General features: G+C 26.1%; 2 protein-coding genes across 2 annotated transcripts in view; one reads left to right on the top strand and one right to left on the bottom strand.

The window, feature by feature from the left end:
* Window positions 1-15,003, top strand: part of LOC113550929 (vesicular acetylcholine transporter) — a 59,372-nt gene extending 44,369 nt beyond the window's left edge. Inside the window, exons 3-11 of the mRNA XM_026952893.1 lie at window positions 3,407-3,595; window positions 8,955-9,130; window positions 9,225-9,405; window positions 9,469-9,882; window positions 9,950-10,173; window positions 10,923-11,045; window positions 11,316-11,499; window positions 13,230-13,424; window positions 14,518-15,003. Of these exons, the coding sequence (XP_026808694.1) occupies window positions 3,548-3,595; window positions 8,955-9,130; window positions 9,225-9,405; window positions 9,469-9,882; window positions 9,950-10,173; window positions 10,923-11,045; window positions 11,316-11,499; window positions 13,230-13,424; window positions 14,518-14,724 (1,752 nt within the window). The 5' untranslated portion in view covers window positions 3,407-3,547 and the 3' untranslated portion in view covers window positions 14,725-15,003. The remainder of the gene's footprint in view (window positions 1-3,406; window positions 3,596-8,954; window positions 9,131-9,224; window positions 9,406-9,468; window positions 9,883-9,949; window positions 10,174-10,922; window positions 11,046-11,315; window positions 11,500-13,229; window positions 13,425-14,517) is intronic.
* A 5,158-nt stretch (window positions 15,004-20,161) lies between these two features.
* On the bottom strand, window positions 20,162-23,406 carry LOC113561062. The gene is made up of 2 exons (XM_026967265.1): window positions 23,215-23,406; window positions 20,162-21,211 (listed from the first exon to the last, which is right to left on the bottom strand). Exons 1-2 carry the CDS (start codon window positions 23,215-23,217, stop codon window positions 20,831-20,833), a joined length of 384 nt encoding a protein of 127 aa, XP_026823066.1. The 5' UTR covers window positions 23,218-23,406; the 3' UTR covers window positions 20,162-20,830.
* Between the last annotated feature and the right edge of the window lie 2,987 nt (window positions 23,407-26,393).

The raw sequence follows: 26,393 nt of genomic DNA, 5'->3' as shown, positions 1-26,393 counted from the left end.
TTATTTAGAATTTCTTTATAAAAATGCAAGATATATATTTTAAATATTTTATAATGTCTACAGTAAAAATTTATTAGGAACCTTATATTAATTTTAAAATCTTAGGAATGAATGTTAAAATTTCTTGGAAAATTTAATTACAAAATAATATATGAAATTTTTATAATATTGCAGAGATTTATCAAAATGTTAAATTTAAACATGTTAGAAACTGGTTTTATGTAGAAATTTCTGTTTTTCCTTCATTGATTTATTCTTATTCCAGAATAATTATATTATTACTGCGAGTTTTCAATTTTAACATTCAAAATTACCAATTAGATCAAATTTGCTATTAAAAACCACTTTCAGAATTGAAGATCAAAGCATGATTTCTACTAAACACCATGTATATACATTATATACAAAACAAACACATTGTAAAATCAATACATTTATTGCTCCGACCAGGATCTAAAAATGTCCTGGACATATACAAAAAATTGAAAAAATTGTAAATACATAATAATATGAACACAGTTTTGAGTATTTTATAAAAAAAAAATGCAATGCAATGCGGGACATTAATAGACAATAATAAGCCACGAGTTAAATGTAACTTCGTTTACTTTCACAGATACAATGTCAATATAATTTCTATTTTAAATGACTTTCCATATTCAAATACAATTTTTTTTTTAGTTTAGTCTTAAAATTAAGCTTTACTTTAATCTTTAAATCCTATTTAATAAAATATAATATTATTGAAGTATATATTATAATTTTTCTGAATTTAGTATACCTACATATTATAATTTATAATATAAAATATAAACACATTGAACGAGGAATTTCCCCGGATACTAATGTATAGAATATATTATGATTAATATTAGTAGCTAAATTGCAAATATAATATAGGAACGCCGGTGACCTCGTTTCAAATGGAACCCGGGATAAAATTATTGTAACATATAATTCAACCACAGCGGTTGCGTGCCGGCCTATGTGCCGAGGGCAACTTATTGATTTTCACCTGGCTGCCAGGGACCTAACTGACTGCGCCACTCCGCGTACAAAAATTACATCGTTCTGCGCCGTATTTGCTTTTTTGAACCGCACATTTTTACGCTTTAAAATGTAACCACTAATTTTATTCTCCGTGAAATAATTAACCGATTAACCGACCAATCTATTTGATTACATGAAATTTATTTAATTAAATAATATATAACCACGTTACGCCACCTATATAACCGCGAAATGTATTTAATATCTAATAAAAAAAAATCCTATTTAGATATGCCCCAGGTATATATTTCCACTCCAATTCATCGGAGGATTAACTCTATGAAATAAATTCTCTCAAGAACTTAAAAACGATACATAATTCAATATTTTTCAATAACAGAATACTATTAAATTAAATCAAATTACATTTAATGTAATTAATTAGACATTTGTACATAATTTAAACATGTATTAAATGGTTCAAATTAATTAGAGGATTTAGCTGATAAATTGAATTAACAACTTTTCTAACAATATAAAATTATTACATACATTTTCCAAGGTATATAAAAAGTAGGTATAATATGTGAGGAAAATTCTTTAATTTGTTTCATAAAATGTAAGCGTATCTAAGCGTGTGTCAATATAAGCTATCTGAACTGTGTATCTATAATATTATATAGTAGAAATAAAAAAATGCTATTTTCTTTTATATATTTCAACGTCTATTACTGCATTATTTACCCAATTTAAACACTGTCTATAGTAATATATTTATGGTACTATTGTATAAAATTATTCGTAGACTTTGGTAAATTCTTTAAAGTATTGCTTTAAATATATAAATATTTAGATAAAAGTATGTAAATGTAAAAAGTGAGGAATGTCCAATTTAATCAATTAAATATTTTACTAGAAAATATTATAAAAGTATATGAATAAATAAATGACAAATTGAATGTCTCAAATATAATTTGACTTTACTATTTTCTATACATGTGCTTACAACATTTTAAATTTTACGTAAAAATGTAGGTACGTATTATTTGTAATAGTTGGCATATTAGATAAATCATTGTTTTGTATGAGCGACAAAAAACTTACTCGTACCTAGTGCAAGTTATACAAACGAAATACAAAAAAATAAAGATGTCAAAAACTAATTTCATGTTGTTCGCTTCAGCACGATATTATATTGTAAAAGAGACCACTTTTGCATTTTAAAATAATATAATGAATCACATCATATTAGAAAAACGTTTCTAAAAGAAAATCGATAGGTATAGTTTAATAAATTCTGTATACATCAGTTAATCCAAAAACGTCGATGACGACCACCGACATAGTAACTGCAGGATACATGCAATTTTATGGTACCTATTCAATATTCATAAGTTGATCGTAATACATATTTTTAATATTTTCCACTATACATTCGTATATTTAGATGCCTCGTAAACGTAGGTAATTTCTTGTTTGAAATCTTTAAGAATTACTTTATTGTGTTAAATATTAACAACTATATTATTATTTCTATATTTTTATTATAATATTAGGTAGTATTTAATATATTAAATATTAAATAATATTGTTTATTAAATTGTACAAAGAATAGGTACATAAAAAAAAACAATTATACATATTACATTAAATGAATGATTCATTTTCAATATAATTAATAATATTATTAGAGTAATACAATTTATTCCAGATTATCATTTGGGAATATATGATTTATGACATGGCGTCTACCTGAACTTGCACACTTTACTGTGTTTGTAATCAAAATTAATGGAATTTATTTTGGGGAATGGACTCTTTGTTTGACGAAGGCGCTTTTTGTTTGCTACCGTGGGATGTGCCACCACGTGTCTTCTATTAGACTGCTGCGGCGGAAAAACCTACCCTGGGGAGTTTTATGATTAAACGAAAACATTCAGAAGAAAAAAACAACAGTGCCTAGAAAATTAAACTTACTTTATTCTTCAACCGTATCAAAAAACAATCGAATTATGGGAAGGAACCCAGATCATACGCTCAATATAACAGTTACTCACGTAACAAACATAATAATAATAAAAACAATTTTCTTTTATAATTCCATAAAAAAATATGTATATATATATATTATATATCAAATTATGATAAAAACCACACAATATTATTATTACTGACTTACTTATCACAGTATTAGGTATCTACTAAAATATACTATCGCATTATTATTACTTTTATCTTTCTAAGTCAATTTCATATACCTATTAATAAAAATAAATATAAATAAATTCATTACTAATTATAGTTTTTCTATACATAATATTATATAAATAAAAAAATATTTACAAAAATTGAATTATACATTCGATTCAATGTAGTTGCAATTAATACTGATACTTTGTAAATTTTTATTTTTCAGACAAAACTACCAAAACTACCAGTGCCTTTGTTGGAACGTACTACGAAATTATATCTCGAAACGCTGAAACCAATATTAAATGAAAAACAATACGAACATGCTAAAAAGCTAGTGACAGATTTCACGGGTGGGCCTGGTCCAATGCTACAAGAAATATTAATCGAACGCAGAGAAGATCATGACAATTGGGTATGTATAGAATCAAGAATACCGATTTATATATAATCTGACTATTTGAGTATAGAGTAGGTTCTTCCAAGTTATTATTACTATTATTATAGCGCTGTTATATGGTTCCTGTCATTAAATAAAATGTATAATAATAATAATGGTAAAATAAAACATTTTAAGCGATTTTTATTAATAATTCGTGTTTGGAACGGTTGATTGTCGAAAAGGGTATAAATCATTTTACAACATATCAAAGTAAAAATAAATATAATTCAGATCACGTGAACAATAATGGAGTAACGAATGCCCTGGAGTTTTCATACACGAATTGGGGAGAGCGCCAGAGAGGGGATACACTTTTCGGTTCCGGAAACAAATCCAATTAGTAGAAAACGTGACGAGTCTGTTTCTATGATGAGTTTTCCCGGCGGGCCGAGAACCCTTCCAAAACGAGATAAGCGGGAATTTTATTCACACTGCAACGCTGATTGGTTAAACATCAATTTCTGGTTTGATTCCGTCATTCACATAATCGAATGATGTTTTCGTAATCATAGGTATAATAATATTATGATACAGTGCCGTGCAAATTATCTGGTTACGTCGCGCATACGAGTAGGAGGCGCCTGTCCGTCATACGTGTAGATAAGTAAGATACGAAGCAGATCATACCATACGAACCATGAGAAGACGAAAAACTGCAAATTGTATAATACAATACGCTTTAAGGATATATTATTGTGTCTCTCGGGCCAACCCATCGTCTTTTACTGTTCGTATACATAATAAAATATAATAAAATATTTTATTCCTACCTGTACACCCTATCATAATATTATGGCATTATATGGTACGTATAACAATAATAATACGTGTTCTGCGAGCCCTTCACATCACTGTCACCGTGACAAATGATTTACAAACCAGCGATGATATATCAAAAACATTACGTATCTCTCTCTCTCTCTCTCTCGTCTAACAGGGTTTAGTATTTTTAACGTACACATGCACGGGATGTACTTACCAATCTATTATTATTGTATAATCCTCGTGTGCCTAAATGTGGCGGCTGCATCAACAAATAAAAATGCACACTGCACATTAATGATACGTAATCTACATATTAAATTGTTATAATTACATGCCGAAGAATCATTATATTTTATTCTCGAAAAACGGAAAAAAAAATATACTTGTACTGGATATCAGTATTACATTTCGTTTGTATGTATATGACGTGTGCTGTGTGATTTTTATGAATAATACACGATATAAATTCAAATAAAACAACACATTCGTTGATTTATTTTTGTTTTAGAATTATCTACGTGCTAACCCAACCTAAGTTTTAACAAAACAATAAAACGAATAAAAACAATCATATTTCAAATTGATTTACTATGTTATGACAATAACTTTTATCTTACCTAAATATATGGGTTATAATATAATAATAAAAATATATCTTGTTAAGGTATAAAATAATTTTAAAACACTAACTATGAAATTATTAATTAACCTATCGTTTTATTACATTTTAAATAATAATCAATAACACTATTATGATTCATCCCTTATACAATGTGAACTATACACACGGATAGGCAATACTTATAACCTATTGATTTAACAATAATACCAATGCTAATAAAATGTTAAACTCATTATCTTTTATATGACAAATTAAATTATCTGGTAGTTTAATATGTGTAATTCGTGCAAACTCTCTATAAATTAATATTGAGATTGATTGTACAATTTAATATTTAGTTCACAAATCTGTCAAAACCATAAATATCTGCAGCTGTAGTATTTTAATACGGTAAAATAATTTTTAAATTAAAAATGTCTACCTAAAACCTTAAAGTTATAATGTTGTATTACTTGTATACCAATTGTTTCCAATAAGTCTTGAAAACCGTTAGCTGAGCACTTTTTATATGTTTTTGAAGTGCTTAATACAGTAATCAGAGTTTTCTTTGAAAATTTCTTGTATTAAAATTATTTCTTTCGAGAAAAGGAAAAATAATACGTAGGTATACCACATAACACGATAAAATTTAATTGGAATCGTATTTTATTATACTATTATTATTTTTTCTATTGAAATACTATGCTGTATTTCAAACTGAACCGTTTAAACAAACCACCACAACTTTTTTAATAGTTTTTATGTTAACATTGCGTAATCCAAAGAGAAATTTTATTTTGAATAAAGCGATAAGCGTTCATAATTTTTAGTTATAAATAATAATTATATTAAATTATATTACTGTAATAACATAAAAATATATTTTTTAAATTATATATATAATATTAACAGTAAATTTCTTAAACACAATTTTGTTTTCACGACGCTAAAATCACAGGTATACAATAATATTATAATTTATAAATAAAATAATCAATGAATTTTAGACCATTTTAAATCCGAATGACGAATAACGCATTCCGACACTCAAAATATGTGTAGAAATAATGTTCCACTGCATCTCAAAAATATACAACCGTATTGCGTTTACTCATATTGCGATAAGTCACGATTCGAACTGCATCCGTTGTTCTCCCTACGAGTGGAGCATAGAAGATCAAGCACATTGATAAAATGTTACGAGCTCTTATTACACAATTCGGTGTAAGTGTCGCGTAGGTATACAATAAGTCACCGGTAGTTTTTTCGTAAACACCCGCTCATATTGCAGCGTCGAGATAACTTGATTTAAGGTTAGTTGATCCTACGACGTTTGCAATATATTATATACATATACATTTCTACTTGAGTAATCCCTGAGATCTGCGTATTTATATAGGTGAGCTTCAACTATAGTGCGTGTACATAAACGATTTCTTTTGTCTCTCTCTCGTTCTCTATCACCAATAATATAACGTGTACAATTTATCTTTTTTTTCCGATTACAATTTTATTTTGACCCTAACAAATGAACAACCTCGCAAAATTGTACGGCGGCGTTGTCGGGGTTTGGTTTTGAATAATTCACGCGGCGTTTTACTGTATGGCGACGGGTCGTGAATAAAGATTACCGAGGTTTATCACGCAATTTATTATACAAGTATTACCGGAACGATCATAACTGTGTTGTTTTTTTAAAATTATTACTACTACTACTACTACTACTATTATTATTATTATTTATATTTTGAAGTTAGATAATATTATGTGTGTGAAGAACGGATGTGCTGTACCGCCCACGCTAAAGGCACGCAGTCTCGATGCGACTGCCAATGACCGAATAGCGTTAGCCCCGCCGCCGGGTGGGTACCGTACGAATTACACCCCCTTTGCTCATGTCTATATAGCTCCTATATATTATAACGGCCCCCAGGGCCTCCAAAGAATTATAGCTGCTAAATTATCCTTTTTCGTTTTATCCCGTCGAAATACATTTTTCCTATATTCATTTCTGCTTAATATATACGCGTACTAAATATACGTAACAATATAATGATTACCTGCATGAAAACTATATTATCCAATTTTATACAAATATACAATATAATTAAGCATATATTATAACTAAATCAAACTGCAGAATTGGCGAAGATAAATTAATTTAAAAAATATATTACACTATAATATAATGACGAATAAAGTAAACCTTTATGAAAAAACAAATTTAATTCACTCCGACATGGTTTATTAAAATATATTTTTTAAATGGTTCGGATACAAACATTTCAATTATTTACACATTTTCCGCAAGACATCTTAATAATCTAAAACATTAAGTTGGTTATTTATTTAGCTCTGTTTACTTAGATCCATAATATAATGAGTTTATCAGTATCAGCTTAATAATTTACAAGATGTATACATTATTTATATATTTTCCACTAATTTTTCCCAAAAAAAAAATAATAGTTTAAAAAAGCTACTAGCGACATACAACAATTATTTGAATTATTACACAAACTGTTTTTAAAATAAAATTTCCCAGAAACATAACAGAATTATTTTATGCACAATTCTGTGTATAAAAATGTATATGCGGAATCTTGGAACACCGAACAAAATTGTAATTACTTTACTGAAAAAGTAGTTAAATATAGAAGTGCGCTTTTCAGTTTTGATAAATTGTATAGTAAAATAAAAATAAATGTTATTAATGTTATTTTTTATTTTCACTGTATTGAAAAACACTAAACAGTTACAATATTTGTTAATAAAATTCACCTTAATAAGAAAATTGAAAAATTGAAAAAAACATTTTCAAAATAAATATATATATATATATATTTATATATTAATATCAAATAATTATTGATAAATAAATAAAATGGTCATAATATGTATTACATGTCAACTATTATAAAATATAATTTCAATGACATATTATACAATTAAATAAGTCGAAGAAAGAATATAAATAGTTAGGCTTATGTTATTTCGTAGTATTTGTGTACGAGTATTTTAGTTGTATGAGTATCAGATATCCTTTATATGTATGGCAGGCGAACAGTTATTACGGAAACATTATTTAAAGTAGAATGACATCCCACAATTTCCATATTAATTTCAGTAAGTTTTATTCAATATTATATGATAGGTATTCATTTAGCCGTACTTTAAATACCGAATAAAGAGTATAATGAAATATAATATTATAACTATTATGTGTTTGGTGATAATGAAACATTTTAATATAACTATATAATAAATAAATAATTATTTGTTTATAAATAATAATTTAATTTAGATACTGATTTGCCATTAAAAATAAAACTATTTAGCTGATTACTGCATTCCCTATTATTTGAAACTGTATTCGATCGTAATCGAAATTATGTTAACTAAATTCTCTATATTCATAATACTATTCACTTATAGTAAGTAATTAGTACTAATTTTAATTACTATTTTACTATTTTTAACAAGCCATAATAAACTAATACGATTTTAAAGAAATAGACCGCACGACAATGATGTACATGAAAAGCATATCCAAAACGCCGTGTAATCATGATACCTGTAAATGATTGTAATACATTTTTACTCTATTATTATTAGAACCTATTGTCTTATGAATATAATTATAGTATTTTTTTGAGTTTATTCAGTCTTGATTGAGTAAGAAATTTGGATGAATTTCCCAACTTATAAATTATAATGCACATTAAAAAAAACTATAAAATATACCTGTATCATATAACCAATAGTGAAAACTGATGATTTTACACGAAACCAACGGGATCTATTTGCATCCCATTAATGCTGTTAATTTTGATTAAAACCCACTTAAGTTTATTAATTTTATGTTAATATAACAATTTGTATTAATTTTATTTTAGACAGATAAAATAAATGTTGAGTAAATTTTTTTTACTCATTTGAAATTAACAAAATAAAATTTACTTTTAGGTTTATGATTGGTGGCTTCACGACATGTATCTTTGCAATCAATTATCGTTGCCAGTTAATTCTAATCCCGGAATGGTATTTCCACCTCTGCCAAATCTTTCTGTAGAATCACGGATGGCCAAATTTTCAGCAAGATTTGTAGTTGAAATGATGAATTTCAAACGTATATTGGACAAGTAAATTTTTTTTCTAATATGGATTTGAATAGAATTATAAAATACTTAATTTTGTTGTATATATATTAATAAAACATCATGCATTTTTATGTAGGCGAGAACTTCCCGTAGAAAAAGCTACATCTAGAGAGAAGGGACAACCGTTATGCATGGCTCAATATTATAGACTAATGAAATCATATAGGGAACCAGGATTAGTTAAGGATCGACTCGTAGACTTCGAATCAGATTTGACATTATCAAGGCCTCACATTATAGTTGCATGCAAGTCACAGGTATGTTATCTAAAGTTAATCATAGTTTTTGTTTACTGAGCCAATACTTTTTAATGTCTTAAGTTTTATGTGTTACGATTGACTTCGGGCGAAGACGCGACTCCTATAACTGAAGAAGAAATTGTCACAAAACTACTAAACATCATAATGGACGCTAAAAAAACCACTGGCACCGCAGGTACATATTCTGTGGGCATTTTAACATCGCAAAAGAGAGATGACTGGGCGCATAGCAGGGAGTTATTGATGAAAAGTGCTTCAAATCGCAATAATTTGGCGTTAATCGAGCGTTGCTTGTTTTTCATTAATTTTGATTTGGAACCACTTGGTCTAGAATTTAATTCCACGTGCAAAGTAGGTGCAAAAGGTTATAGACTATCAAATGACAGAGATGAGACAAACATGATGCATCAAATGATCCACGGTGGAGGTAGTGAATACTGTTCTGGCAACCGCTGGTTTGACAAGACTATACAGGTAAACAATACATAATAACTTACACAATAAAAAATATTTATTTTTGCTAAAAAATGTTTGTGTGTAGTTGATAATTGGGAGAGATGGTGCAAATGGATTATGTTATGAACATTCACCATCTGAAGGTATTGCAGTTATTGAATTAATGGAAAAATTGATTAAAAGTACCAAGGACTTGAACGAACAACCAATAGATATAATAACATCAGCAGAAAAGCCAGAAAAACTCATATGGAGTGTTAATAATGAACTCATAAAACACATAGCTGATGCTTCTACTGTTTTGGATAAGTAAGATAATATTTTATTGATATATTCTTCAACAATAACATTAAATAATAATACAATAATACATAACATATTTTTTTAAAACCTATTTTGAAAATTGTATAACTAGGTATAGTAACTGTACACATTCAATATATACATAAAGGAGTATAAGTGCTATATAAAACTTTTTGAGCAACTGTTTTCTATAAAAAAAAAAGAATTCACATCAAAATAATAATAAAAAAACAATGATTGTAAAACTAATTTTAGTTACGTTTCTGGTAATTCACGTCGTATTCCTCAAAATTGCTAATGTTCCTATACACCTATATATATATAAGCCCGTGACGACTATTTTTTACATTTTTTTCTAGCGATAAATCATTAGTTATTAAATGAATCAGTATTTTTATTAGAATTCAAAAACTAATATTATATTATTTACGTGTATGTATGAACGGTTGTATCAAAAGATCTATGGACTACCTAAATAAAATAATTATTAAAAATAAAAAATTATGTATATAGTGTACTTAAAAAATATGTTCTAGATGTTAAATTTATTATAAAGTATTATTTCAAACAACGTTCTAACAAAGTTTATTATAGTGTTTATTTTAAGATTTTACTAAATTACTTACAATGTCAATCGTTAATTATAATAAATTGTGTTGTGTTGAACATATTAAACATAGTATTAAAAACATACATTATTAAATTAATACTAAAAATGTATTAAGTTTTTTAATGTTTTTATACTAAAAATTTAGGTTAGTCAAAGATTTAAACTTCCATGTATTCCGGTTCACTCAATACGGAAAAGAATTCATAAAATCTTGTAAGATCAGCCCAGATGTCTACATACAACTTGCAATGCAATTAGCCTATCATAAGTAAGTGCATGGCGGATATTCAATTAAGTACATGAATATTTTATCCTATGTTATGTGCACAATATAATATTATTAATTTTATTAGTTACCATCGTCTCGGGAAATACACCTATTACCAATAATTATTTTTTATGGTTAATGAAACTGTTAAATTATTTTTTTTTTAAATTATTATGAACGTGTTCGCATAACTATTTAAAATGTTTTAAATAAATACATTTTCGTAAGCTTTATAAATCATCCGTCTTGCGGTCGATTCTATTTTCACAGACTACACGGCAAACTGGTGGCTACATATGAGAGCGCCTCCACCAGACGTTTCAGATTGGGTAGAGTGGATTGTATACGAGCGGCGACTATGGAAGCACTGGAATGGGCCAAAGCAATGAATCAGTCTGCCGTCACCGAGACTGGCATATTAGGCACAAAGAAGATATACTATACAGTGACTGATGTAATAATAATCTACTGAAACGCTGCAGTGTCGTATGTCACCTGTATAAGTATGTGAAATAGTGAGAAGTGGTTGACGAGGAAGAGGTGGAGAGATAGAGAAGAACTTTCTCCTGGTTTCATCGCTAAATATAAAACTTTACAATATAACTACAACCTTAATAATAAAACTTATAAAATATTAATAAAGGTTTGTACGTATTAAGTGCCATATATATGTATGGCCCACAATCACGAGCAAAAAATTCTCAATTCAAAATATCTTTGTACTGCAAGACAATTAATGTAAATGTTTATTATTTAAGACGCACAAAAGCTTATACAAGTGATACAACTAACTCACGGTCCGTAATATTTAAAATCGGCAATCGGCCAAAAACTTCTTTAAAATATAGGGTTGAGTAAAGTATACTTTGCGAATGCAAATGCATGCTCCGGATCTCCGCCCAAATGACGCCTCTGAAATCAAGTAACATTACGCTAATTTCCGATATTAAATAATATTCATATAGCCATATAGGATTTTACTATACAATTTTAATAAACAAACAAATAACTAATATTCAGTTTTAATATGGTGTACATTATACTAATGTCTGAATAAGTACTTACATTGAACTTATACAAATACATTTCATATAGTATATTTTATTTTTATTTAATATGTATAAATATATATTTTAAGGAATGATACTTGATTATTTTTTTCTAATAATGTAAAAAAACCATTAATCATTAACATAAATAAATATGTATATGATGCTTATAAAACAAAATAATATGATTGTTATCAGCTTATAATCATATACTTCGTTAAGTGCATAAACGCCATAAACCCTAAACTAAGTATAATAATATGTATGCCATACAAAATAAAATTTTAAAAAATATAACTAAAATATTTTATTTCTTGAACACTAATGTACTAAGACCTAATTTTCGATAAAATGTTGTTCCGAGAAATTATTTTGTCTATAATAATAGATATAACTTGAAATGTTAGTTGCTTAAGACAAGCAAAATATCGATAACTAGAGAGGTTTAATTTTCTATCGGTCTATAGAAACCCAGATTTCATACTGTCTAGCTTTTCTTTTTTTATTCAATCCTTATTTTTTTATAATACAATTCACAATTCCAATAATAGACATATATCGACCAACGTTCAGCAGTCACTTTTCAGCCGATCAGCCGTCATTCAACAATAGTCCCGGATTAAGAATTACCATACGGCATGTGCATTATCTCATTCTTTATAAATCTAAAGCTAAACTGAATACAACAGTATTCTACCAAATTGTATTTATTGATGAATGGTATTAATCAGGATTGATTTCATTTTTTTTTTTTTTTTTATTTAAATTAAAATATAATTAATTTTTTATAAAAAATAATGAAATAACACAAATAATTTTTTTAAATATTATACCTACATTTTATTCGAATAGTTCGATAAAGTAGTAAGTATATATTATAGTTTACGAGTAAAAAAATCATAAAAACTTTTAAGAGAAAGAGTAAAATGATTTAAGTAGTGATTTTTATGGTCACCGTTATACGTACTATGTACAGAGTTATAAAATCGGCACTGCAGCTACATTTTTAAAAATACATGTATTTTGAAATTAAATTCTGAATCTCAACAGTAAAAAAAAAGAGAGAGACCAGAATTTAAAAAAATATATTATTTTATAATTAATGATTGCCTTATTTCATTGCGTACATATTTAGAACGAAAAACTTCAACTTTTTGAAACTGCAGTAAAAAAACAAACTGACATCATGATAGACAATATTCTCGGTATGGGTATAGACGCTCACTTATTGGGATTGAGACAAGCAGCAAGAGAAAATGCCATATCGTGTGCAGTATTTGAAGACGATTCATTTAGAATAGCCAATCATTTTGCGTTATCAACAAGCCAAGTAAATTATTACATTTTTTTTTTTTTTAAACCTTTTTGTTTATTATTAAAGTACTTATAACGTTTTATGATTATTTATTGTACATATGATAAAACACGTGTCGTGTAAACGGAAATGAGATATAATAATTTATTAATTGAACACTCATTAAACCGACAAACATTTGTGATATACATTTGAACTACGATATAGGTATTTAATGAAATTATAGCCATTTTTTGTCGGTAAAACTTAATTAGTTTTCTATACATCTCTTGTCACAGAATGAGTTCCAACCACTTTAGTTTGATAGTTTGAGTGCTTAGATTCTTGAAAAGTCTTAATTATAGAATAACACAAGAATGAACTTGAAATAAATTTTCATACCTATCATATAGGATTAAAATCTTGAGTTTAGTAAAATTTAAACAAATATAATCAAAGTAAGTGATATTATACAATATATTTAGCAAGACAATGTCATGTTATAATTTCTCATCTTTTGAAATAAATAATGGTTCATAGAAACAATAGGTTATAAATAATTATTAAAAAAAAAATAATCCAAATCAATTTTTTTTTTAATTAGATGCGACATACATTTTTACATTTGTTTGCAATTCACTAATAGTTTAACATTTCACTAAGAGAACTTACAAATATAAAATTTAAATATATACCCATAAGTATACTACCTAAATTACCAAATTACATGAAACGGTACATAATATTGTATGAGTATTATCCCAAATTAATTAATCGTTTCACTCCAAAATCTAAATAACAAAACCCGTTGCATTTTTTTGGATATGACGATATCCAATCAACACCATAGAATGTCTGGTTTCCATCACCTCATATTATACTCGTTACTTGTCTACTTAGTCTAGGTGCGCTACATCACTGTAATAAATATGACTAATTTTCAATAGGTACAAATAATATTATTCAACAAAATAGTCATTAAATACCACATAAAAAAAAATATTTTACATTTGTAAGTTATTTATTGTCATTTTTTTTTATATAGTCACCTGTCTTATTTTTGTATTTGAATTTCACGTAAGTACCTACTATAATCTAATGTATTGTTGTATATTTTTATTTATTGTAGCTATTAACTTCCACGGACAGTTTCATGGGCTATGGACCAGTTGTACCCGACGGCTATGGCGTTTCCTATAATCCCCAAAGCAATTATTTGGTATTTTGTGTATCTTCGTTCAAATCATCTAAAACCACAAACAACAATGCTTTTACAGTTGCCCTCGAACAAAGTTTGATGGCAATGCAAAAAATGATATACATGAAAAGAAATTAAGACAATGTATAATATTTGCATACATTTTTGCAATTAATATCTAATCATATCTTTAGTACCATAAACATATCTTTGAGTGATAAAATAAGTTTAATATTATATTTGTACAATCGTACTTAACACTTCGAAATTGTTAGTTACCAAACACTTAACTATTTATCAAATGCATTACAGTGCATTTTTGTTGTTATACATTTATTCATAACCTACCACGTCAAAATCTAATCTAAAGTTTAAGCACTTGTTATTGTTTTATTTATTTATTTATAATGTTATTTTTTTTTTTAACTTATTACTCTAAAAATTAATTCAGACGTGATTAAATTATTAAAATATGAAATTCAAGACATGAATTCGTTATTAAAATAAAAAACAAGTTAATGAATTATTTTTTAAATACATCGGTAGTCTGAAATAATTTTGTTGTAATATTAAATTCAAAATTATATTATTGTTAACAACTACATGTTTAATATTATTATTTATGTTAAAAATTTTAAATTATATTCACTATAATATAGTTTAGACACTAACTAATCATATCATTACTATTTATCTAATGTTATTTGTTATTTTATATATATTATATAGTTACTATTTAGTACCATTAACTAAAATAGTTTAGCAATTGTATTCCTGAAAAATAGCAAGGTATAATATTTATGAGAATATCCACACTGTAGTGATCAACAGTTACACTTAAAATATTTATCTTGTGTAAGTAATTATAGTTACCTTAGTTACCTACACCTAATGTTAATCTTAATTACCCATCAATTAATTTGTTTGTTATTATTGACACTAATAGTTTTGTTCAAAGCTACAAAAAAATAAAAATATCAATTCAATTTAAGCATAATTATCATTATAATATTTTCTACAATTAATTCATAATTATGTTAACTTAATACATATCAATTGTTTGAAATTAAGATATAATTAATTACATTTCATCATAATGAGGTCATCCTTAATTATTAAGAATTATTACACTAACTTTACATACATATCAGTTGTTAACAAATAACATATCGTTTATCATTACATTATATCAAAATAAAATAATTCCTAAATGTAATTTAAAATTATGTTAACTCGATACATATCAATTGTTTGAAATTTACATATCATTAGAATTTTATAACATAATTTATACAATTTGAAATAGTTATTGTAATATGTATAAGTTATTATTGTTATTATGTAGATCAGTATATATATTATTCACTATTATATTTAAATGTTATTAAATTTTTATCAAATTACGGTTTTAAAAATGTATTATTATAATAATATGATGATAAGTATAATATTATTTTGTACATTTACGCTTAAAAAAGTAAATCGTACTAAATAATAAATTATTTATAAAACATTTTTTCACTCTCTTCGTTATTATATTACCTAGGTGTGTATTGTTTTTTTTTTTATATTTACAATATACCTACGTAAGATACCTAATACTAGTTAAGTAATTATAGCATAATAATGTTACTATATTAAAATAGTGTTATACAGTTTATATACTACAGTATCTGTCAGTGGCGTATTTACAGGGGGAGATTATATGGAGATATATTTCCCCCTTAACTCACCTCTTTTTAGCTTATATATGCTTATACAAAGCTATTGTTATGTTTTTTCTATTTATCACTTTATTAATAAATATTAAAATTCTAAGACGTTTGGCATCGACAACTTTAGTCATACTTCCTCCCCCCTTAAATAAATCAATCCTAAATACGCCACTGATACCTATACTCTATATAGTTAAATATTGATTTGTTGTATGTATTCAAACTTTTAAACTACTATTTTAAACTTTACCTGTGCAATTATTTCTTATAGATATCAATATTATTATTCGAATGTTTTCTTGTTATTTATATTCTCTGCATACAAAATAATACAATTTTTACTGTGTATGTTCTTTTCAATAGGACCGGACTGGATTTAGATGACATAATTATATTAGTATTCCAAGCAGATCAGTCGAGGTTTTCACTTGTTTAAAGATTATATTATATTACACTAATTCCCCATATTATTTCTATGAATAATTAGCATTTAAAATCTTACTATTTACCTATATAGTTATATATTATAAGATATTTTACTTAATAACAAAATTTTGTTTAGCCCAACATTAATTAATTTGTAGTCATATAAAGACCTCTTACTTATAATCGATGATAATATGCAACATAACATAAAATCGTACGCAGACATTATTTAGAAAGGGTATATAATACAAACTATAATTGAGTCCTTTCCATTATAAATAAAAATCACAATTTATTGTCATTCATTAAAATATAAAATTTGTTCATAACTTAAAAAAATAATATTTTTTGATTAAAGATTTGAAGATTTTACGGTTTTGAATTTACTTAATATCTTTTTCCGAGGCCATTTTTTGAAAACCATCTATTTAAAACTTTTATAAATCTCCATTCTCTATGACCTATATTCCTATAATTTAATATTACAAAAATAAAAAATTATTTAACCAGTATAGGCAATGAATATAATTATTGTCCTCTGGTAGAAAAAAAAAATAAAATAATATAAAACTAATTCGTAAAAAATGTAAATTTATTAAAATGAATTATTTTAAATATTCTACAAAAAAAAAAACAAATATGGGTAGTAGGTATTTAAGTCAGTGGAATACCCCCGCTTATCAGCACAAGCAATATTCACCAGATATTGTTGTTATTCTGCTTTAACTTTATTCTCCAACCACATTATACCTCGATCTGTATACATAATTGATGTCCAGTCCGATCATGCGTGGTTAGATAAAAATGTATTAATATAGAATATTAATTTCTTTAGAATATTGTAACCATACAAAAATAAATTATTATAACCAATTATTAGATAACAATAAAATAATTAGTCATAAATAATTGGGTTTTTTTTTTCATATAACTTTATAGATATTCTAAATGTCAGAATCGAAACAAACACGTACTCTTAATAATATTATAATTTAGGCAAATGAAGCTTATCCAAATATTTTATTTTTATTTTCAGAGCTCCCTAGTAGCTACTTTTATCAAAACGGGGTACAATGACGGTACGTTCTTTTAGACAAAATATTTGATAAAACATTATTTTTATTCCGTATAATTATATATTAAATAAGATACTTAAATTCAATTTGATGTATAATTGACATATTGTACAACTAATTATTATTATTATAATACTATACTATACTATACTTAATTAAAAAAATATAAATTAATGAACCTTTAATTAACTAAAATCTTCTTAGTATGAATAAATGAGTAATTACTATTGTTCAAAATAACACTTAGCGGTCGTTATTGGCTAATTATTGTAATTATTTGTTTGCGAAATAATGACAGGAGATGTAGTAGAAGTGAAAGAGTGATTCGCTTTTGAAGTTTTGACTAGATAGGCTGAGTTCAATATTTTCAAATGATGATATTTTTTTGCAACGCTAAGGTGGGGTACCTTTATTACACACTTTTCTAATTTAAGCACTGAATTTCGTACTAAACACAAACGTAAAATGATATTACATGCTTGAAAAATAAATATTTTATACTCTATATAGTGAAAAGTTTCCAATAACTTTTCAAGTTTAAGCTCTCCTCTTCCCACGAACCCCCATTAAAAGTTAGGTCCACTCGCGGTCTCAGATTTGATCCATCATATCTAAAATCAATATCACTACATTTCTATGGGAAAATATTGGTAAATAATAATTAAACGATATACGGCACAAGACAATAATAAAATAAATGCTAAGAATTCCTCAATTCCTGCATAATTATTTTAAAAATACAAAATTATTTAATTATTTATAATAAAACTTACATGATAAACATAAAATTAATAAAAAAAAAATATCGAGGTTGCGATGGTAACGTAATTATTTTATTTATTTATGTATCGGTTGCTACTGTTGTTAAGGGCAACTTAGAAACTGTAACACGAAATCAGTAAGAAAAAAGTTGTACACCGCCTAAAAACATATCTATATGATAAAATAAAGATGGTAAAGGTTCCCTGGCGTTCACGTGCTTTATTGTTTAAATTGCAAAAAAATGTAATGGACTTTGGTATAAACTAATCAGCAGTTTCTCCGGTTTGCTATAAACATAAATCATTTTAAATGTAAAAATGACGTTGTATTTCGTGAAATATGGATGTTATCAAAATATCCAACCTCATGTATAGATTCGATAATAATATTATACACAATTAAAATTAAATCTAGTAAATAAAAACTATGTTATTTATACACAATATAATATACTAATAACTCTATATGAGTCACTATAACCTTGTGCCATTTTTTCAACAATTATATTATTTTAACTTTGGAAGACATCATTTTGGTATCAGTGAGTTAGTAGAGCTTTATGTATAAGATGTAATCAAAACATTCTAAATTTCAACAAATAGGACATTTAGGTACATATGTTTTCTGGATGACAAACATTTATTTTTAAGGGGTTTGGTATAGCAATCTTAATTAAATAAAAATAAAATCATACATTTAAATATATTTATAAATACAAAATCAAATATACCTTTATTAATTTTTTGAATAATCCTTCAGCAACGCCGCTGATAGATATATATTGGGTAATTAAAAAAATGTATACAGTATTTTGGTTTCGTTAAAAGAAAAAACCTACAAAAAGATTATAATTTATAAATATTTAAAAACTAACCAAACTTTCCCCGAAAATATGAGAACTTAAAATTGCTGTAAAATATCGCTTAAATTTTTCGATATCGCATTCGAGAAAAATTTAGTCAAGTTTAAAAACGATATTGTTCAGTCAAATGTCTTCTCCTTTATAGTAAATGTTTTTTTTTTTTTGTCTTAAACTGAGCTATTATGCGCAGAAATATTTTTACCTTACTAAAAGTACTTACAAAAAATATGCATTTTTAGCAAAAATTGTTTTCTTTTAAATAAGTTCAACGTACCACTTTGATCATTTTATCGAATATAAAACTTCTGAAACCAGATAGACTTCGTCATTAGTTTTACTTTAGATCGACTTTTTCATTATTGCTTTATTTATTTATTTTAAATGTATACAACTTGAGTCTTAGATTTCTGAAGTTTTTAGCTCTTAATAACCAATTTTAAGGAAAATTATTTTTAATAAGCTCTACAAGAAATTTATTGTGAAATTCATCATGAATTAAAACTAAAAGAAAACACTAATAATGTAATAACGTAATAATTCTAACATAAGTTTGTCACTAAAATTAAATATAAATGCTTACCGAAAAATTAAAATAACGTTTAGTTGTATTACCTGCATAAAATTTAAAACGTAAAATTTTGAAAATAATTTTCACGCTAATTCTCATGATTAAACAAGTTTTGTTGCACTCGTTAACCGTTTGTATCGCCGAAGCATAAAAATATAATACAAAATAACATAAAACAATTTATTATTTGATATAAAAATTAAATACAATATAATTTAGTACACAATTAAAATAAATTATTAAATAATAGCCATTATAAAAATACTTTTATACTGATGTTGATACAACATTTTTTGAATTTAGTTTTACTTGCTTATTGTAAAATATGTAACTAATCTAAGGGGCAATATTTTTCTAATATTAATAAATTTACTTTTTTCCTAATGATAAACAATTTTTATATTGAAATTGTTATTTACAAAACAAAAGTTTAGTCCAGTGTTGAGTTCCATGATACATTTAAAACGTTAAACAACAAATCGATTAAAAATATAAATACCTATAATTACATTAGTAACTTATTTGGTTAGTCAAAAATGATCTATGCAACTATAATAATATAATATATAGATAGTTGCATCTAGCAATTTATTATAGCTTATAATGTTTATATAGATGTAAGTCTTTTAGATTACGAAATAATCGAAAAAATCTATATTAATTTGTGTGGATAAGTTTTAACCTCTTGTGACAATATTATTTTATTACTACTAGGATCAATTTCTAACACTCTAAGACGTTTAGATTTGTAATCTAATAATATAACATAAGTTATAATACAACGCTCTCAAGACACGTCTCCCGATGAAAAACGTTGATTACGCTGCTGTTGTTTTTAAATGCTTATTTGACGCCTTGTCGGACGTGCGAAGCTGCCAACTTGTTGTGTTTGCGGTTGTACCACTGGTTGCTGTTGGTATCTGATGTTGTTCAGCAGTGCGGCGTTCACATACCAAAACGGTTGCTTGTCTTTGGGATACTCGTTTGTTATTCTGTCAACCAGTTCTTTTTCCACGTTGTATACCGGCTGCTTTTCCGAACCCATGTATGGATCAGGGGTGGAGTTTTCACCGATCCTGTTGCCCAAGTCCCCATTGTTTGGTAGGTTTTGGGGTAAGACGCTAGGGTACTGACTATTGCTGGATGCATAAAACGGCTTTTGGGCACATATGCAAGTTAATAATACAGCAAAAACAATTGAAGACCGTAATAAACTCTGAAAAAATATAAAATCAATAATATAAAAATAACGTTTAAGATCTTACTAATAGGACTGGTTAAGGCTAGGAGTATTTAAACCAAGACGACTTTCATTTAACTGAGCTATTTTATTGACCTGTGTATGTCAAGTTATGCGATATTTTTTTAAACTTAAAGAGGTTCATTAATATGTAGTAAACTAAGTAACGTTTTTATTTCTATCTCCAGTTTATAAGTACATTATAGTAGGAACTCTATTATATAAGATTAACACAAAACAGATAAATGAAGTACACTCAAATACCTATATTTACATATTTTATAACTAAATATAAATATTAAAATATACGAAGCATATTTTAATACTACGTATTTTAATCTTTCAAATAAACTATATGACCGTTGATACTTTAGACCTGCAACATGGTGGTAAATAGGTACTGATAATGCAAACCGCGGAAAATACTATCATAATAGTGTTAGACCAATATGCGTGCTATATTATGGTATATTAATATATTATAATGTATACACAAATTATAATCGATTCGGTAACAACCTACATAACTGCGAAATATTTTATGCAGATTTCGGACTTATATCGCACATCGCACAGGCAGATCCTATAATCACTATACCAGTACAACTGCGTCCAAACATTCTAATAACATTATTCAAGCAGACTAATCACAAGGGATAAACTGAATTAAACCCAAATTAACCTTATTTTATTTTAAACATTTATTTCTTTATATTTTTTTTAACATTTTAAACGATTCTTAATAATTTATCATTGTGTATACTGCAACTTCACCATGTCTCGTGAGGATTTACCCATTGCGATATCGCCTGAAATAATGGAGATATCATAATTTTGTTTTTTATGAAACTCGCAGGGACATAGACTACAAGTATTTCATATTTTGATTTAATTTGATTTGTAGGAAAAAAAGTTTAAAAAAATAATTTTATATTTAATTATTTTAGAAAAAATCGAAAATTGCTATTTTTAAAGTTTATTTTTCTGAAAATTTTGACGTTTCATCATTCGACTTTCATTAATCTCATAATTTTTATGTTTTTTTTCTAGTTTTGAGAAAACTTATGAATTATTTAATACCATATAAATGCCAAATATTAACAAACATATGTGGCTCGCGGGCTCGTGCTCGTGGCCGTATAATAAAAATATATTCTCAAAACTAAAAAAAAAAAATATATTAAAAATCTCGACGCTAGATAATGAAAATAAAATGTTGAAACATCAAAATAATAAGTGTATTATAATATTATGTATTTATGTTTGTATAATTATATAGCAAATAATGCATTAATGTCATTAACCTATGAAACTAGGACCGACCATTGTTAATAAATAAAATATAAATAGGAAAATTGTATTATTTTTTTTCACGAGATTCAAATACAGCCATAAAAAGCTGATGAGCATACCGTAGCTAAAAAGTAAAAGGGCTGCTCAAATTGTCAATGTGTATTTCCGCAAACAATAAGCTGCATAATTATGTGTCCTACGAAGTTATATTATAATAATAATTTCTTCTAATAATGTTTTCATTGAACTCAATTTCCTAACCAACCTAACCCAATATAAATTCTAACCACAGTCAATAACTGTATTTATAATTGTTCTATATAATAGTTATTAATAACCTTTGAATCTTTTAGATAAATGATAATAATCGTCTAGACTTATCAAAACACTTAACCGGAAAATGCAAAATTGTATTAGTTATTTATACCTATTCGTTTAAAATTGCTTAAATATTTATTTTATGTAACCTATGTAATTAATATAGTTACTAGTAAATTAATATTATGCCTCAATAATCAATATCTACTAAAATTGATTTTAGTATTAAAAGTTTACAAATAAATAATTTATCAAAAATTAAATAAAAATATATTCATTTATTTACTTATTTGAATCAAATATGATAATATTAAACGTAATATGGGTATATTTTACAGTGTATTTGTTAGAATAAAAACAATATTTACCATTTTTCAGTTGATTTACTCAGCAAATTCTCTAAATATGCAATAAATACTTTAGTATTATAAGTTGAAAATTGTGATTTTTAAAAATATTAAGCACTTCTTGAATACAACAACTGTTAACTGCGACGAAATGCTAAGCAGCAACACTAAACACTGACCACTGTCGGGTTAAGATTAGTGAACTATAATGTTTAGTAAAGAGAATTTATATGTTATTATTTTATAGGATGGAAGGTGAGTAGGTAGGTAGGAAAGTACGTTTCAAATCCCCTCCCACATTTAGAGTTACAAATCCAGTACCTATAAATTCACTGCATAATATAACAGTCGTAGTGGTATACAGTAAACATACATACCTATGATCCATATAATGTATAGTATCATTATTTTTATGGGCATGGTAAACGTCATTGGAAAAACACGAATAATAATTTCTTACTAAAACAATTGTTTAAAAATAATAAAAAAATATTTACAAGATAAATATATTTTGATATATTCTAATTTGCAATATTTATTATCTGTTTGACTGTTTACATGGGTATATTTAGTAGTTTGCTAATATAAATTTATCATCCATACATTGGACAATTTTAATATACTTCCATTGTTCCATTATTCATCATAAGAACATGTCATAAGTCAAAATTATTTTTACAAAATTACTATTATTAGTAGTTTAGTACTAAAACAATTTAATATATTGCTATTAATTATTATTTTCTGTAAAAATATTATCATTCATATAAAATATAATGTCATATACCTACTTAAATTATTATTAAAATACCATTAGAATTAATGTATTGGTATACTTATAATAAAAACAATATTGTTGAATTCTAAAATTTCAGGAGGGCCAGAGCCTTTTTCTTATCGATCTTCGTTATAATATATGTTACAGTAAAAGATGTTAAATTTATACTAACGTTATTAACTAGCAATTAACGTTAATAGATAATAATGAATATTTTAGAAGGTTTGTAACGAACGAATTACTAAAGATTTACGTTAATTCCAAACAATATTATTTAATCCATGTTCTTTGTATCTAAATTTGTATATTATTATTTATTTTCATATGATAATGAACTGTGAAATTTCGAATTGCATAATTTCCCAACTACTCGACATGTGCATTTATTTGTTTTACACTTCATCTTACAGTGACATCTTTGATAGCCTTATGTGCCTATAAGACTTCTACATCCTGATGCTTCTCGAAGTGTTATCTATTTTCCTTTAGATGATTCAAGCAGGGTTTTGAGATCAATCAAAATTTCTTTGCGCGGCACAAGTTGAGATCTCGTATACTTGTGTTTAAGAAAACCATGAACGTAAGAAAACCATTTTCGGTACCTAATTCAAATATATACATTAATACCTATATATTTTTATTTTTTATTTTATTTTACAATATAATTTATAAAAGCTGTTGTTTATATGTAAGAGAATATCTTAATCCGAAGTTCTATCTACTGTGGCTGTCTATCTAGTATCTAATACCATTAAGATAACATTATAAATAACAACATTTTCCATCGTATATAGAAATTATCGATCAAACCCAAAAAATAACAAACCACGATAATCACTAGTTTGTTAGGTAATTACTAACTATGTTAGGTATTTACTAGAAAATAACGTTATTTTGCTGTTTAACATAATTTACTGTATTAGTGGTAACAGTTACATACGTGGTCATGTGACAGATGTATACAGCTACTCGCTTAATTTTCGATAAGAATTAAACAAAATCGATAAATTAAGATCTCACAGAATTTTTTTAATCTTAATATAAATATAAAATTATAATTTTTCTTTTTTAAAAAACGATAATTTTTTATATTTACAAAATTTTAATTTTTGAAACAGTTTTTAAAAATGTTTATTTTTACTTATTAGATTAAATGCATTTTAAACAGTGAAATTTCTTTATTAAAAAGTCTTAACGGGCAACAAAAAAGTTGCTATTATAAAGGAGTTTGTTAACACGTTCATGACCTCATGCCAAATTGGGCATCCTTATAAAAAACCGAAAAATTTTTTTTGGAAAAATTACGGTTTTTTATACAAATAAACTAATTTCATTATTTAAATAGAATTACATAATTTATTATTATTTTTGTTTTTGTTATCATATTAAGTTGTAAGTAAAATGTAAATACCAATAAATATGGTAGTGAGAAAGGACTGTGGGATAAAGCCGTGTGTTTAGTGTTTAGACAGATAAAGATTCTATACATACTTTGAACAATTCCTGGCTTCAGCTATGTTAGGTTAGGTAGTTAATAATTAAATTAGAAATTTAGAAATATTTGTTTTACAAATGTATTCAAGTTTAGAAAATTGATTCAGAGTATACTAATAAAAGGAGTATTATTCATATGCATGTATTATGTATACGTATAACTAGTATTTAATATAATGTATTTATAAATAATAAATGTTTGATACTATATATATATTACACACATATTTGTATAATTTTAGAAATATAGAACTTCATAACACGTTTATTTATAAAACATTTATTATTCATAGTTTAATTAATTTTGTTGTAATATGTACATCTGCAAAAAGTGTATTCAATTTCTATAGGAATTTGAACGTATAATGTTTAACGTCTTGACGAAAACAAATAGCTGACTTAGTACTTACCCTACGTGAATTATAAAGTAGATGCATGTGTGGACATATCATGTAAATCAAGTGTAACAGCCGTACGCATATATAATTTGTAATATTTGTAATATTATACGGTGAGCTAAAGAGTACCGTGTTTTTCCAATGACGTAATAATATGATCGTGTATTGTATCTTGATGAAGGTACAGATAGCATAATAAATAATAATATTTAAAATGTAAATATTTATACGTGACGAGCACCCAACCTATCTGTAATACAATAATAATTAGATAGAATTATAGAACTATAATATTATGCAATATGCATCGTATATTCGTATTCAAACTTATGATTTTTATTTAAAACAAACATAGATAATAACAGATATCAACAGGACAACAGACAATAGTTAATATTTATTTTAGCGTTTGTTGTTTTTCAAAAAACATATATTTATAAATACACTATATAAGTACTGTACGCCTGTACAATATAATACAATATGTCTATACATCACTACATTATATTACCCGAACATCGGAACTCCGG

This window comes from Rhopalosiphum maidis, chromosome 4, assembly GCF_003676215.2.
Source record: "Rhopalosiphum maidis isolate BTI-1 chromosome 4, ASM367621v3, whole genome shotgun sequence".
NCBI lineage: Eukaryota > Metazoa > Arthropoda > Insecta > Hemiptera > Aphididae > Rhopalosiphum > Rhopalosiphum maidis.
Note: the sequence above shows the minus strand (reverse complement) of the source record. Positions and strands in the feature narration are given on the sequence as shown.